This window comes from Protopterus annectens, chromosome 7.part1 (assembly GCF_019279795.1).
Source record: "Protopterus annectens isolate FY-2018-M chromosome 7.part1, PAN1.0, whole genome shotgun sequence".
In the NCBI taxonomy this organism is placed as follows: Eukaryota; Metazoa; Chordata; order Ceratodontiformes; family Protopteridae; genus Protopterus; species Protopterus annectens.
Window position 1 is genome coordinate 102,189,031 of NC_056740.1, and position 17,143 is coordinate 102,206,173.

The window sequence follows — 17,143 nt, forward strand, 5'->3', positions numbered from 1 at the left end:
AGAGTAACAGAGACGGCTGTAGCTGCAATTAAAACAGGCAGAAGTGTTAATTCTAATGACATAGTACAATTTTAAAAGGAAGTAACACAGTTTTGATGATTGTTTTACAAAAGTTGCTATATTAAAATTTAATTATCATACTAAGGAAGGAAAAAGGAATTATCACGGAAATAAAAATATTTTTTGAAAACTAGAAAACTTAAAAATAAGAAAGTGACTTTAATTATCATAGTGTTAGACTAGGAACAGAGATAGATTTTATCTATTCTAGGATATTGTAAGAGCTTAAGAGTAGAAATGCATGACTGTTTTTGCAGGTTATTATTTAATTTGAGATGGTTTGAAAGATGTTATGGTGTTATTAAGACAAGAAAATAACTTAAGAGGTAAAAACAGAATTGGCTGATTCAGAACAAAATAAAAAGAAATTGTCGGGGACCTTTAACTATGAAAAAGTTATACAGGATTGTAACTAGGTAGCCGATTAGCTTTATTTGCAAATATAAGAAGAAATAAAGGTTAAAACATAGAAAGTTGAAGGAGGATGAGAAAAACAATGTAAAATAATGGCAGAATATTATTTTTGGTATGCAAAGGAGATATTGAATGTTTACAGAAAAAAAAGAAGATGTGAACAAAAATAAAAATGAAGGATTTATTAGAGAAACAGTTGTATTTTCAAAGGGTAAGAAAGAGAGAGAGGAAGTGACACTTTGTTAGGAAAGTTTGTTAAAAGTCATACTAATATGTTTGAATATTTATGTTCTGATATGACTAATTTGAAAGTTTCTCAAGAGAAAATAATAGATATGACTACTGCATACATTAAACATATGTACAAAAGACTGCTGTAATTAGTCAGGATGCTAGATTCTGAAAAAATGAATATTTTAAATACAAGGTATTGTTGAGGAGGTGAAAAAAATTAGAAATGGCAAATACAAATTCAGTGCTGGGAAGAACTTGATGGGTTATACTTTTTGTAAAGAATTAAGTGAGGATCAAACAAGTGAAATTGTAGCTATTTTTAGTGATTGAGGCAGGGATAATTGATAAAAGACACTGTGGATACTTTTGTCAGGATAATGAGCATGAGAAAGGAGTGAGATTAGAAAGGAAGGAATAAAAAAAGATGATAATTATATAATGATCTGTATGAGGGTCTGTTTTTTATGGATAATTTATTTTGATAAATTGCCAGTGAAATGTAGAATTATATAAAGTGCATCAGGAAAGAATATTTAAAAGGAAGGAATGAAATGTTGAAGATGATTCATTGCATGTGGTTTTACAGGTTACTAAAAATTATACTTTTGAGAGAGAGTATGTGAAGGTATAAGAAGGAAGAAATTAAAAAGTTAATACTGAAATTGTTATATATGGAAAGGTAAAAATGAGATAAAAATAAGAAGGTAGACAGAGTATTTTTTCAACAGCATTGTTTTGTTTTTTTGGATGGAAAGGTGTGAAGACTTATTATATAGTAGCAAATGAAATTTAGTTGAGATGATAAAAAAGGTAATGTAATGGTTATGGCAAAACAAATGTGATAGATGAAAAATAGTTATGTTTCTCATTGTAAATAAATAAGTTTGTTTTGTTAGCAGTTTTTGTGCTATTATGTATAATACGTTTTTCTTTATAAAAGAAATGTGAAATGATGTCATTATTTTTTATTTATGTATATTTTGGTAAAATGATAATAAACCTCTACTCTTTACAACAAGTCCACCTGAGCTAAAACCAAGTCAGGGAGATGGGATCTGAGTTTAAAGACTCAACCAAAGGGCCCTACACTCAGGAATATAATGCCTCTCTTTATGTGGCAGTGCAATGTCAGTATTCAAAAATGAATCCAATTACCTAGCATGGTAATATAACCCACAGTCTTCTGATCTTCCATCATGTAAGGTTTCTGCTACCTGTTGAACCATACTGACATACATAGAATTATTTATAAAATTTGGAAAAAAAAATGTCACAACCAGATACATAAACAGGCACAAACAAGTGCACTAGCTCATCTGATACCCAGTCCCATTCCCCAAACTGGAAACTGGAAATTCATCCCTGCTTTAGCACCTATGTCTTTAATGGAAACAGGTAACCTGTAAATGATTCATCTCCCAGGCTCATGCTTACAGTTATCAAGGATATCAGAACTTGTCAGAAATTTGGGTTGCATGGCTAGGCTTAAAAAGGCTCTAGTGGTCGTTAGCCTAGTAAACACCTATGAACTCCTCCACAACTCTAAGTTCAGGATAAAACTGATGCTTGTTTATGCTACAGTAAGAGCACTAAAGTCCTTCACTTCTCAGTTCTGAAAAAGTGCACTTTTATCTGTTTAAACTTAGCAAACTGTTTGCTACATTTGTATCCAAAAAATGCACATATTTTGGTTATGTTTTAGTCCAAGTTAGGAACTTTTAATTGTTATTTACCTATTATTAGGTGTTTCTAGTTAGAGGTGAAGTGCTCTTTAAGGTAGCAACTGGGGGGCGTGTTTGACTATCACCTTGAATTGTAACGTTTTAAATGTGAAAGCGCACAAGTGCGTGATTTTGAAAGTCTGAAGAAGTTGGTGCAGGGTGCCGACGAAAAGCTGAACTGAGCTGCTGAGCTTAATAAAGATAGAAGATTGTTTCATTTATTGGTGTCTTGCTTTTTTACATTAGGAGATTTTCCTAACCTGACCGGGATTGCCTGAGGGGTTTGTTTTCTCTGGTACTGTGGTGAGAGCGAGGGCTAGCTTCGTTGCAGTTTGTTTCATTTTTGTTTTTTGGATACCGAGTTGTTTTTCAGTGATGCCTAGCTCTACATCCGATAGCAGAGAGAACACACATCCGGGTGAGCTTACCATGCTCATCAATTTATTAACACAAAAGGTTGACATGTTGTCTCAATGTGTGGATGTATTAACGGAAACATCGTAGACTACTAATGGGTCTTTTCTGAAAGTTTCACGTCCCCCTAGACTTGATTACATTGGGTCGCAGAACCTGCTACTGATGAGTGGCGAACCAGGTATATTGATCGATGATCCTGGTTTATTAGCCTTCCAACAGAGTCAGGAGTTAGAAGGAGCTGAAGGGGGACTATCCAATGGAACCATGAACGGTGACAGAGGAGTTGGATTACCATCTAATATTACTCCAGATGTGAGGGGGCGAGGAGGTATACAACTTAATTTGAATCAATGGCTGAGTCAGCCATTTCACCTGTCCACCTGCAATGATTCATCTGGTGCATTGCCTAACATGGCTGAAGGTAATGATCTTTCTTTTAAACTTAATGTCTTTGATCAAAAGTTAATCAAGCTTAGGAAATTACAATTGGAGGTATCGTATTTTGGGGAGTGTCGGCGTTCGAAGATAGTCCTCAAGGGTCTGCATTCTTGGCAGTACCCGACGGGGCTAGAGGATGGTTCCAAGTTTCATTCAGACCTCCTCATTATGTTTGATAGACATGGGTCTGAACTGATAGAGTTAATTAGTACACACTATCAAGAAGCAATTACCAAGAGAAATTTCAGACTTGGACAAGGTGATCAAGTCGGATGTTAACTTTCTCAGATACAAATATGACTATGAGCGGATATATACTAGTATAGACCAGTATATATCCAAAATCACCTCGACCAAGATAAAGAAATTACAATGAGACATTAAGGCATATAAGGATGGGGTGGCTTACACAAAACCACCAAAATCACAAGGTAATTTCAAGGGGCATGTTAGTGGTGCTCTTGGAATCTTGAATGAACATCCAGTACTCTGACCCTAAATTGGTAGCCAGGAACAGGAGGAAGGGGTCAGCAGCAGGGGAATTGATTTTGACAATTCCATTGGGAGGAGAGACTCGTCAGCCCCTAAAGCTAGCCCAGTGAATCCAACACCTGGAATGGAAGGGGCACATTTTCGGGAACAAGCCTCCTCCCCCCAACAGTCCTCGAATCGGAGGACCAGATACAGGTACAAGACCAGAAGGAATCAAATATGAATGGTGATGGGAGTTCAAGTATAGAGCATAGTCCATATGAAGTCATCTCCAATACGGGGAGGGACTTCAAAATTTTTAATTTTTCCCATTTTGGTTTCTCCCAGCTATTGGTTGATTTTCTGGCTAAAGGAGTTTCTTTTGTTCCATCCAGGAGAGCCTGTGTGGCTAGATCAATACTGGACCTTAAACTTTTTGTTAGGAAATTGAATTTATCCCTGCTACTGGGGGACCAAGTTTAACAACAGAACCCTCTCCATGTTCCTAGTACATATAATCCACTTTTGCACCCTATTTTGGGGGTATTTGAACAAATTTGTGACCTGGATATCCATCATTTACTACAGTCCAAGTGTCCAATGCATTTTAACATCACAAAAGAGGAAAGGGTTTTATTTAATGAGTTGTACTCTTCTCCAGTTAGACTTATGCAGCCAGATAAGGGAGGTGGTTTGGTTGCCATGGATACAGATGACTATAACAAGAAAATGCTAGCAATATTGGCTTCTGAAACTTATCAGGAGGTGTCCAGAAATGAACTGAATGTCAATGTGGCTAGCGTCCAGTCTTATTACGAGGACATGTTCATTAGTGGGTTGATAGACTTGGATGTCTTTAATTTTATCTCTTGTCCAACTCCATGAATACCTGTTTTGTTTGGGAACCCAAAAGTCCACAAGGACATTCAAGACCCTCCTATGCACCAGTTGGTTAGTGCCAGAGGGAGTGTAACTTATGCAGCGGCCAAAGTTGTGGACCACATCCTAAAGAAATATGTTGCCTGTGAATCATACATTTCTAAAGATTCCTGGTCTTTCTTGGGGAAGGTCAGTGAGACCCCTTGTAGTACTGATAGCCATTTTTTAACTATTGATGTTATTGATCTGTATTCATCTATTCCCCATGACGTGGCAGTCGAATGGATCGAGTTGGCTATGATTGCTAAACAAGCACCAGCACGGGAGATTTTGATGGTCAAAGACTTGTTGGATATAATTTTAACATGTAATTATTTTTCTTTTGACAATAGATGGTTACACCAACTGATCAGAGTACCAATGGGGTCACCATGTGGGGCCAGTGTGGCTAACCTGGTGATGGCCCATTGGGAGAAGAAATTTGTGTTTCCTAATACTATCATCCTAGAAAAAGTTTCCTTATATACTCGCTTTTTGGATGATATTTTTATCATCCTAAAGGGTGATTCAGTGGTGACAAACGAGTTGGTAGAGATTTTTAATAATTCTACTGATTTCTTGAAATTTACTTCAAGTTTTGCCACAGATAGAATATCATATCTGGATGTGGAACTTTTCAAGGACAGTACTCAGAGTCAGTTTTTAGGTAGAATCCATCGGAAGCCCACTTTTTCCAATTCTTATTTACACTTTTTGCCAGGGCAATAGTGAACACCCGGCCCACCAGAAGAGATCTATAATCAAGGGCCAATTTGTGAGGGCAGCTAGAATGGTTTCCAGGGATAGTGATTTCCAGGAAGAGTGTCAGTTTATTTTGAATTTGTTTTTGTGCAGAGGCTACCCGGAGGACCTCATAGTGGATTTGTGTGTAGAGGTTAAAACCAAAAGGGAAAAGGGTAATTTTTCAACCTATCCTAGGTTACTCTGTTTCAGAGCCTATTACTTTCACATGGGAAGATCCAACTAGAGGTTTATACCATTGTAGTTTTATTACCTCCTTCAGCCTGGACGCCAGAGACAGTGTCCATTGTCAAGAAAAACTGGTGGCTGTTGCCAGCTGAATTAACAGGGCCCTCTAATTTAGGTCTGGATCCTAAAGTTACATTCAGGAGGGGCCCTAATATTAAAAATATGTTACAGATGAAAGGAACATATCTTCAAGATCTGGTATGTACAAGTGTAATTTGTGCAAATATTGTAGATTTGTGAAATCAGGCACATTCTTCAGGATTAGGGACATCAAGTACCATATCAAAGGGAGATATAATAGTGCTAGTACTCATGTGGTTTATCTTGCTGCTTGTTCATCTTGTCCAGTATTTTATATAGGCAAGACGGACAGGAGACTAAATGAACGCATGTATGAACACTTGTACTCGATGAAGAAGGTTAAACTGGACAATGCCCTGGCAAAACGTGGTAATGATAATCCTGGACATGAGTTCACCTTCATGGTGATTGATCATTTAAGTCATGATAATTGGGGGGGACCTGAATCTCTGAAACTGGAGTTGAAGGAATTAATGTGGCAGTTAAGACTGGAAGCTTACCATTATCCTGGTCTTAATAGTACATTATCCATTAGCTGTGTACTCAAGTTGAGATGTTTGGAAAGGTAGGGTTAATGTGGGGGCCACGATTTGGTGGTGTTGGCTAGCTTACTGTTTAGGGTCCTTGTACCTAATTTTAATTTTATTTTTATTTTTATTTTAGTTGTCCTTTAAGACTTTTCTAACCTTTGGCCGGCTTATTGCTTAGGGTCCTTGTACCTATTTTTAATTTGATTTTTATTTAGTAGTCTTTTAAGACTTCTCTAACTTTTGGTTGGAGGGACGGTATGTTGGTTAGAATAAGAAAGATGTTTTAAATAATGTATATTATTTATTTATTATCGAGCATGTGTTTGACAACTGGTATGTACATTTACTTATGTACATTTATATCCATGTTTTAGTTTACAAATGCACATTTTTTGGTTATGTTTCAGTTCAAGTTGGGAACTTTTAATTGTTATTTACCTATTATTAGGTGTTTCTAGTTAGGGGTGAAGTGCTCTTTAAGGTATCAACTGGAGGGCATGTTTGACTATCACCTTGAATTGTAACATTTTAAATGTGAAAGTACACAAGCGCACGATTTTTAAAGTCTGACGAAGTTGGTGCAGGGTGTCAAGGGTTTATGGTGTGTGTGGTTACCTTCTCCTCCTGTCTGGTTTTGCCAGTCCTGAGTTGAGAGAGCTCAGCCTCCAGTTTGGCTATATATTTGCATCTCTCGCATGTATTTGTGTTTTGTGGGAGGAGGAGAGGGTTGTCTGTGTACATGAGGCAATTGTAACATTGCCTCAATATTCCCAGATTCACCAGCTGAGCAGGAGAGGACGCTAGCAACTGACCCTTTGACAGGCTAGAAGAAATGAAAAAGTTTGCTGTGTAACTGAGTCAGAAAGGACCTATAGGGAAGTGGGTACTCAAGGGGGTTTTAAGCTAGTGAAGTACTTTGTATAATATAGAAGTGCTTTACCTGACTAAAAAATGCTTTAGGAACAAGTGCTGAGCTTTACAGATAGAGAATAGACTGTTTAGATTACAAGTAGAGCAGTTCTAAGGGAAAAAATGAAGAGCAGACTTTTGATGTATGACTACTACATACATCAAACATATGGACAAAAGACTGCTGTAATTAGTCAGGATGCTAGATTCTGAAAAAAAATAATATTTTAAATGCAAGGTATTGTTGAGGAGGTGAAAAAAAAAATTAGAAATGGCAAATACAAATTCAGTGCTGGGAAGAACTTGATGGGTTATAACTTTTGTAAAGAATTAAGTGAGGATCAAACAAGTGAAATTGTAGCTATTTTTAGTGATTGAGGAAGGGATAATTGATAAAAGACACTGTGGACACTTTTGTCAGGACAATGAGCAAGAAAAAGGAGTGAGGTTAGAAAGAAAGGAATAAAAAAAGATAATTATATAATGATCTGCACGAGGGTCTGTTTTTTATGGATAATTTTCTTTTGATAAATTGCCAGTGAAGTGTACAATTATATAGTGCATCAGGAAAGAATATTTAAAAGGAAGGAATGAAATGTTGAAGATTATTTGCTGCATGTTGTTTTACAGGTTACAAAAAATATAATTTTAAGAGAGATCATGTGAAGATATAAGAAGGAAGGAATTAAAAAGTTAATACTGAAATTGTTATATATGGGGCAGTAAAAATGAGATAAAAAATAAGAAGGTAGCTAGAGTATTTTTTCAACAGGATTGTTTTTTTTTTTTTTTTTTTTTTGGATGGAAAGGTGCGAAGAAGTATTATATAGCAGCAAATTAAATTTAGTTGAGATGATAAAAAAGGTAATGCAATGGTTATGGCAAAAAGAATGTGATAGATAAAAAAATAGTGATATTTCTCATTGTAAATAAATAAGTTTGTTTTGTTAGCAGTTTTTGCACTATTATGTATAGTAAGTTTTTCTTTATAAAAGAAATGTGAAACAATGTCATTATTTTTTATTTATGTATATTTTGGTAAAACAATAATAAATATCTACTCTTTTCAACAAGCCCACCTGAGCTAAAACCAAGTCAGGGAGATGGGGCCTGAGTTTAAAGACTCAACCAAAGGGCCCTACACTCAGGATTTAGTGCCTCTATTTATGTGGCAGTGCAATGTCAGTATACAAAAATGAATCCAGTTACCTGGCATGGTAATATAACCCACAGACTTCGGATCTTCCATCATGTAATGTTGCTGCTACCCATTGAACCATACTGACATACATAGAATTATTTATAAAATTTGGAAAAAAAATGTCACAACCAGATACATAAACAGACACAAACAAGTGCAGCTAGCTCATCTGATACCCAGTCCCATTCCCATTCCCCAAACTGGAAACTGGAAATTCATCCCTGATTTGGCACCTATGTCTTTAATGGAAACAGGAAACCTGTAAATGGTTCATCTCCCAGGCTCATGCTTACATTTATCAAGGGTATCAGAACTTGTCAGAAATTTGGGATGCATGGCTAGGCCGAGTGGTCGTTAGCCTAGTAAACACCTATGAACCCCTCCACAACTCTAAGTTCAGGATAAAACTGATGCTTGTTTATGCCACAGTAGGAGCACTAAAGTCCTTCACTTCTCAGTTCTGAAAAAGTACATTTTTTTTCTGTTTAAACTGTAGCAAACTATTTGCTACATTTGTAACAAGCTGATGCTGCATATTATCATACACACAAAGCACAAAATGATTCAGTTCTTAATAAAAAAAAAATCTATTATTTTCTTTTAAAGTGCAGCAACTGCTTGCTACATTTGTGGCAAGCAGCTACTACAGTTTATTCCATACATGGAGCACTAAAGTGTTTCACTGGATCATAGGAGGTTACTAGACTAATGGCCCTAGGGGTCTTATAAGCCTAGCCACATTCAAGTTTCAGTTCTCATTTCTGAAGAAAAAAAAAAATATATTTTCTTTCCGTTTAAACTGTAGTAAACTACATTAAATGCTTCTGGTCTTCTGAACTCAAATGGAGTACTGTTAATGCATCATTATCCCTTTGGACTTTGTACCTGGGCAGCTGCCTTGGCCGACCCTAGTTATGCTACTACATAAATATATATATTTTGTATATATATATATATATATATATATATATGTGTGTGTGTGTGTGTGTGTGTGTGTGTAGAAAGATAGAGAACCACTTAATTTGTAAGCAGTAGTGCAGTAATGTGAGTATTACAAAATGCAGTACTAAAATTAATATATATATATATATATATATATATATATATATATATATATATATATATATATGTTAAAGTGAATGCTGGATAATTTTACTGCAATGTGCAGAAATTATTGTTGCCATTGTAGTTAGGCATGGTGTCTAAAACAGTTTTATGTCTTCAAAAAAATAACATTCATTCATTCATTCACCTTGAATCATTATATTGTTTTCTGGGTTTTGGAAGAGACAACATTTAACTCAGAATAAAATGGTTGCATAACAAGGGATCAGTCCTGTGTGGATGCTGGTCTATCATATGGTAAATGCATGCACACACCACTGTAATGCATGTATACCTACTGTGAATTTAGGGGATTCTAAGTTTACCTAGAAGCGTGTCATCAACATATAGGAAGAAACTGGAACATCATTTTACAACAAGTGCACATACAGAGAAAACATGCAAACCCCACACAGAATGCACCCTTGATAAGATACAAATAAACTAAAATTTTTAGGAAGCAGTGTTAAAATATGTGGCCTTATGCACAGTGAAGTGTCACTTAAGTCATAAATTGACAAATGACTAGGTTCATTCATGTCTCTCAAAAAGGAAATACTTTGCTTTCTGTTCTAATTTTGGATAACTTAGAAGCATGTCATTGACATATAGGAAGAAGGTAGGGTGACAGGTAGGTTGACAAAAGGGTTAGCATGTTTACCTTACAAACACAAGGCTTAACATGGCCTACAAGGGTAGTCAGCATAGTACTAATCTATAAACCTCTGTTTAGCAGGAGGCTGGTATAATGGTAAAAGTGTTTATCTTACAGACACAAGGTACAGAGTGTGATTCTTACATGGGGTAATTTAAAATGGCCCACAACAACAGTTATCTTAGTAGTAATCTATGAATCTATAAATTTAGAGCTTCAAAGAAATATAAACAATACAACACTATACTAAAACAAGAGAAGAGGTACAATAATCAAATTTAAGTATAAAAATCAAAGGAAAAACAAGAGTTCCTCAGAAAATAATCTGTTTGGGCTGCTACTTCAGGAAAACTTTGAACTAGTTTCCTTGTTACCAGTATTTGCAAGCAGTACTCTGTCAGTCTCACAAAAACACAAATATTGTAACTTTTAAAATTCAAAAATATTATAAATAAAGTAATAAAACAACATAAACGAACACTCTAATTACATAAACCAAACATATATCAGATTGTCTTAAACTCCAGTATGTTTTGGCATCTGTCTCATAAAAAGAAAAGTATAGTATATAGGGTAGGCTTGAACAAAATGCAATATATATATTTCCCCATGAGAAATATGGAGCTTTACTAAAGCAAAATTCCAAGAGAACCTAAAATTAATATTTGTTGTATGTGCTAGGCTTCCTTTTTCTATATAACGTTCTGTTCAACTAAAGAAGGATTTTAGTTATCTGCTGTGTAAAAGCACCTGGTTATAAACTATGAGTACTTATAAATGCATTTGCTTGAAGTATTTTAATTTAAAACGTGTAAGCAAGTGTTCGCTGCATTTAATAAACAGTTCAGTTCAGATCATTTTTATTTTTTGGTAAGATGCCACTATAGGAAAGAAAATCAAGACGTGGTAATATATAATTCATTATTAATAGTCCTAGTGAGTGTGGTAATATATAATTCATTATTAATAGTCCTAGTGAGTGTGGTAATATATAATTCATTATTAATAGTCCTAGTGAGTGTGGTAATATATAATTCATTATTAATAGTCCTAGTGAGTGTGGTAATATATAATTCATTATTAATAGTCCTAGTGAGTGTGGTAATATATAATTCATTATTAATAGTCCTAGTGAGTGTGGTAATATATAATTCATTATTAATAGTCCTAGTGAGTGTGGTAATATATAATTCATTATTAATAGTCCTAGTGAGTGTGGTAATATATAATTCATTATTAATAGTCCTAGTGAGTGTGGTAATATATAATTCATTATTAATAGTCCTAGTGAGTCTGGTAATATATAATTCATTATTAATAGTCCTAGTGAGTGTGGTAGTATATAATTCATTATTATTAGTCCTAGTGAGTGTGGTAGTATATAATTCATTATTAATAGTCCTAGTGAGTGTGGTAATATATAATTCATTATTAATAGTCCTTGTGAGTGTGGTAATATATAATTCATTATTAATAGTCCTAGTGAGTGTGGTAATATATAATTCATTATTAATAGTCCTAGTGAGTGTGGTAATATATAATTCATAATTAATAGTCCTAGTGAGTGTGGTAATATATAATTCATTATTAATAGTCCTAGTGAGTGTGGTAATATATAATTCATTATTAATAGTCTTAGTGAGTGTGGTAATATATAATTCATTATTAATAGTCCTAGTGAGTGTGGTAATATATAATTCATTATTAATAGTCCTAGTGAGTGTGGTAATATATAATTCATTATTAATAGTCCTAGTGAGTGTGGTAATATATAACTCATTATTAATAGTCCTAGTGAGTGTGGTAATATATAATTCATTATTAATAGTCCTAGTGAGTGTGGTAATATATAATTCATTATTAATAGTCCTAGTGAGTGGGGTAATATATAATTCATTATTAATAGTCCTAGTGAGTGTGGTAATATATAATTCATTATAAATAGTCCTAGTGAGTGTGGTAATATATAATTCATTATTAATAGTCCTAGTGAGTGTGGTAATATATAATTCATTATTAATAGTCCTAGTGAGTGTGGTAATATATAATTCATTATTAATAGTCCTAGTGAGTGTGGTAATATATAATTCATTATTAATAGTCCTAGTGAGTGTGGTAATATATAATTCATTATTAATAGTCCTAGTGAGTGTGGTAATATATAATTCATTATTAATAGTCCTAGTGAGTGTGGTAATATATAATTCATTATTAATAGTCCTAGTGAGTGTGGTAATATATAATTCATTATTAATAGTCCTAGTGAGTGTGGTAATATATAATTCATTATTAATAGTCCTAGTGAGTGTGGTAATATATAATTCATTATTAATAGTCCTAGTGAGTGTGGTAATATATAATTCATTATTAATAGTCCTAGTGAGTGTGGTAATATATAATTCATTATTAATAGTCCTAGTGAGTGTGGTAATATATAATTCATTATTAATAGTCCTAGTGAGTGTGGTAATATATAATTCATTATTAATAGTCCTAGTGAGTGTGGTAATAGATAATTCATTTTTAATAGTCCTAGTGAGTGTGGTAATAGATAATTCATTATTAATAGTCCTAGTGAGTGTGGTAATATATAATTCATTATTAATTGTCCTAGTGAGCTTGGTAATAGATAATTCATTATTAATAGTCCTAGTGAGTGTGGTAATATATAATTCATTATTAATTGTCCTAGTGAGTGTGGTAATAGATAATTCATTATTAATAGTCTTAGTGAGTGTGGTAATACATAATTCATTATTAATAGTCCTAGTGAGTGTGGTAATATATAATTCATTATTAATAGTCCTAGTGAGTGTGGTAATACATAATTCATTATTAATAGTCCTAGTGAGTGTGGTAATACATAATTCATTATTAATAGTCCTAGTGAGTGTGGTAATACATAATTCATTATTAATAGTCCTAGTGAGTGTGGTAATACATAATTCATTATTAATAGTCCTAGTGAGTGTGGTAATACATAATTCATTATTAATAGTCCTAGTGAGTGTGGTAATACATAATTCATTATTAATAGTCCTAGTGAGTGTGGTAATACATAATTCATTATTAATAGTCCCAGTGAGTGTGGTAATACATAATTCATTATTAATAGTCCCAGTGAGTGTGGTAATACATAATTCGTTATTAATAGTCCCAGTGAGTGTGGTAATACATAATTCATTATTAATAGTCCCAGTGAGTGTGGTAATACATAATTCATTATTAATAGTCCTAGTGAGTGTGGTAATACATAATTCATTATTAATAGTCCCAGTGAGTGTGGTAATACATAATTCATTATTAATAGTCCTAGTGAGTGTGGTAATATATAATTCATTATTAATAGTCCTAGTGAGTGTGGTAATATATAATTCATTATTAATAGTCCTAGTAAGTGTGGTAATATATAGTTCATTATTAATAGTCCTAGTGAGTGTGGTAATATATAATTCATTATTAATAGTCCTAGTGAGTGTGGTAATATATAATTCATTTTTAATAGTCCTAGTGAGTGTGGTAATATATAATTCATTATTAATAGTCCTAGTGAGTGTGGTAATATATAATTCATTTTTAATAGTCCTAGTGAGTGTGGTAATATATAATTCATTATTAATAGTCCTATTGAGTGTGGTAATATATAATTCATTATTAATAGTCCTAGTGAGTGTGGTAATATATAATTCATTATTAATAATCCTAGTGAGTGTGGTAATATATAGGTTCATAGGTTCATAGGTTCATACTAGGCTATCTGCCCGAGGGCATTTACAAGCCTAGCCCATAGTTTTGTGGCTTACGCCACCCCTTTAGTATGGGGAACTATACCCATTATTTTGCTGTGCCTCTGTTGAGCAGTGACACTGAGGTAATCCCTGGGGTATATCTGCGATCTCCCATCCATTGGTCAAGATTTCTCTTGAACAAGGCCGGCGAGGTGCTCTGCCTCACATATACCGGGATTTTATTCCACAGCATAGGGAGTCTTTGGGTGATGAATCTATCCCTCCAGCACGTCCTATTAATAGCCGTGTCGAGGTTTAAGTCTCCCGCCCTTGTGGCTCTGATGGATCTAGATTTTTGAGGTGAAGCATATTCATCAAATCTGGGTTTGACATGGCCTTGTATGTTAGGCAAAGGTCACCTCTGAGCAAGCTGTAAGCGACTGAATAGAGCTGGAGTTCTTTCAGTCGGGCAGCATAGGACAGATGTTTGAGACCCTTTATCCTTTTGGTGAGGAACTTTTGTGGCCTCTCCAGCTGCTGCAAGTGTCGGGTCAGATACATTCCGAATGGGGCATTGTACTCAATCATTGGTCTGATGAGTGATGAGTATAGGGAGACTATGACCTCCCTTGATCTAGATGAGAATCCCTTCATGATAAGGTGGGCAGTGTAGAAGGTCTTCCTAACTACTTTAGCTACATGGGTGTCGAATGACAGACTACTATCAACCTGGGTCCCCAGGTCCCTGATAACTTCTTCTGTACTCAGTGGATTGCCACCTATTTGGTAGCTAGGGGTAACCTTGTTTTTCCCGAAGGGTATGACTATGCATTTTTTGGCATTTAACTTTAGGCCATGGCTCTGGCACCAGTTATCTGTTTCTGTGAGACCCTTCTGAAGGATATCTGTGTCAGATGTGTTTTCTACTATGGCCCAGTTTGCAGTCATCTGCAAACTTTGTCAGCCATAACCCTCCTGTGTTTGCTTGTACTTCGGAAAAGTAGATGCCAAACAAGAGTGGGCCCAGGACTGAGCCCTGTGGTACACCACTTGTGACAGGCTTTGAGTCTGACATGGCGCCAGCAACTCTGACCCTGTGGGTTCTGTCACTCAGCCAGTTTGCAACCCATCTTGTGATGTATGTGTTAACATTTAAGCTGATGAGTTTTTCAATGATACCCGAGTGGGGTATTGTATCAAAGGCCTTCGCCAGATCGAGGTAGGCTGTATGGACTGCCTTTCCCTCATCAATGGCTTTGGTGACTGTTTGAAAAAGTCAACCAAGTTTAGAAGGCATGATCTGCCTTTGACAAAGCCAAACTGGGATGGATCCAAAGTCTGCAAATTCCCTATGTCTTTATTTATGAGGTCCATTATGATCCTCTCCATGGCTTTGCAGATAAGGCTTGTCAAGCTAATGGGCGGTAATTTCCAGGGTCGGTGGAGGCACCGCCTTTGTGAAGTGGGACCACAGTTGCAGTGCGCCACTCCTGGGTGCGTATCCAGAGGTAAGACTATGATTAAACAGCTGTCCTAGCTGTGGGTTTAATTCCTCGTTGAGTTCGTGGAGCACACAGCCGGGGACACCATCAGGTCCCATGGATGCTGTGTTTTTGCTTTGGAGAGCAGTTCTCACTTGGGCGTTGGAGATGTTTGGGGGCTGCAATCGCTTGGTATAGATATCTCTCCTTTTGGGGGAGGGGAGAAGTTTGCACTGAACCTGTCAGCCAGTATGTTGGCAATGTCTGTAGGATCAGTAATCTTCACATCATTTTGAACTAGTTCGAGCATATCTGGGAGTTTCCTCCCAGGTTTCTAACATAGCTAAAGAAGGCCTTATGATTGTCTTTTGAGTCTTTAGCTATTTTTCTCTCAAAATTTGCTTTGGATGATTTTATGAGAGCTCTTAGTTTTTACTTATAGTGATCAAGGGTGTCTTACCTTTTAAGGATTTTGCTCTATCTTGTAGTAGCTTCCTCCTTTTGTTGTAGAGTTTGTTTATGGCTGGGGTCCACCAGAGTGGACGCTTGCCTTTGGTACAAAGAGTCTTTGTTTTGCTTGGGATTGCCTTATCCATGCAGTCCTGCAGGTGCTGGTAGAAGGCATTTGTAAGTGATTCAGCGGCTTGAGTACTGTTTTCCGTCAGCTCGGGGCCTTAAAGGAGACCACACTAGTCTTTAGAAGTGTGAAGTCGGCTTTCGAGAAGTTCTTTACTGTGGTCTTTTTTATTTCAGGTGGGGTGGGATGAGGACCTCCAGCGAGATTAGTGTGTGATCTGATCTCACCAGTGAGGGGTATACTTCCGGTGTTGAACATTGTGCTCCCATGTTCGTGATGATGAGATCAAGTATGTTTTCTCCTCTTGTGGGGATGGTGACTAGTTGTTCCATGGCATTTGAGTTTATGAATTCCAGGAACTTTTGGGCTAGGGTGTTTGGGCTTGAGTAGTGTTCCCAGTCTATATTAGGGTAATTGAAGTCACCTAGTATGATGGTGTTTGGTGATACATTTATCCCCTCTAGTGTTTTCAGGAAGGCCATGTGAGGTTCCTGAGTTTGTGAGGGTGGCCTGTAACATGCTACAATTTGCAGAGCAGTCTTGCCTATGGTTAATTGCACCTGGATGGTCTCCGATGCATCGTGCGTTGCCACCAGTCTTGAGGTGTGGGTGTCTTTGATGAATATGGATACCCCCCCTCCTTTCTTGGTATTGTCCGGATTTTGGGGCCGGAACGCATGATAAGAGGTAAAACCTGATAGTGCTGGGGTCCTAGTGAGTGTGGCAATACATAATTCATTATTAATAGTCCTAGTGAGTGTGGCTATACATAATTCATTATTAATAGTCCTAGTGAGTGTGGTAATACATAATTCATTATTAATAGTCCTAGTGAGTGTGGTAATACATAATTCATTATTAATAGTCCTAGTGAGTGTGGTAATACATAATTCATTATTAATAGTCCTAGTGAGTGTGGTAATACATAATTCATTATTAATAGTCCTAGTGAGTGTGGTAATACATAATTCATTATTAATAGTCCTAGTGAGTGTGGTAATACATAATTCATTATTAATAGTCCTAGTGAGTGTGGTAATACATAATTCATTATTAATAGTCCTAGTGAGTGTGGTAATACATAATTCATTATTAATAGTCCTAGTGAGTGTGGTAATACATAATTCATTATTAATAGTCCTAGTGAGTGTGGTAATACATAATTCATTATTAATAGTCCGAGTGAGTGTGGTAATACATAATTCATTATTAAT

At 35.6% G+C, this 17,143-nt stretch overlaps 1 protein-coding gene across 1 annotated transcript in view; it reads left to right on the top strand.

Moving 5' to 3' along the window:
- Window positions 1–3,008: 3,008 nt before the first annotated feature.
- Window positions 3,009–17,143, top strand: part of CACNA2D3 (calcium voltage-gated channel auxiliary subunit alpha2delta 3) — a 2,619,084-nt gene continuing 2,604,949 nt past the window's right edge. The window contains exons 1-2 of the mRNA XM_044078472.1: window positions 3,009–3,267; window positions 6,012–6,148. Of these exons, the coding sequence (XP_043934407.1) occupies window positions 3,009–3,267; window positions 6,012–6,148 (396 nt within the window). The remainder of the gene's footprint in view (window positions 3,268–6,011; window positions 6,149–17,143) is intronic.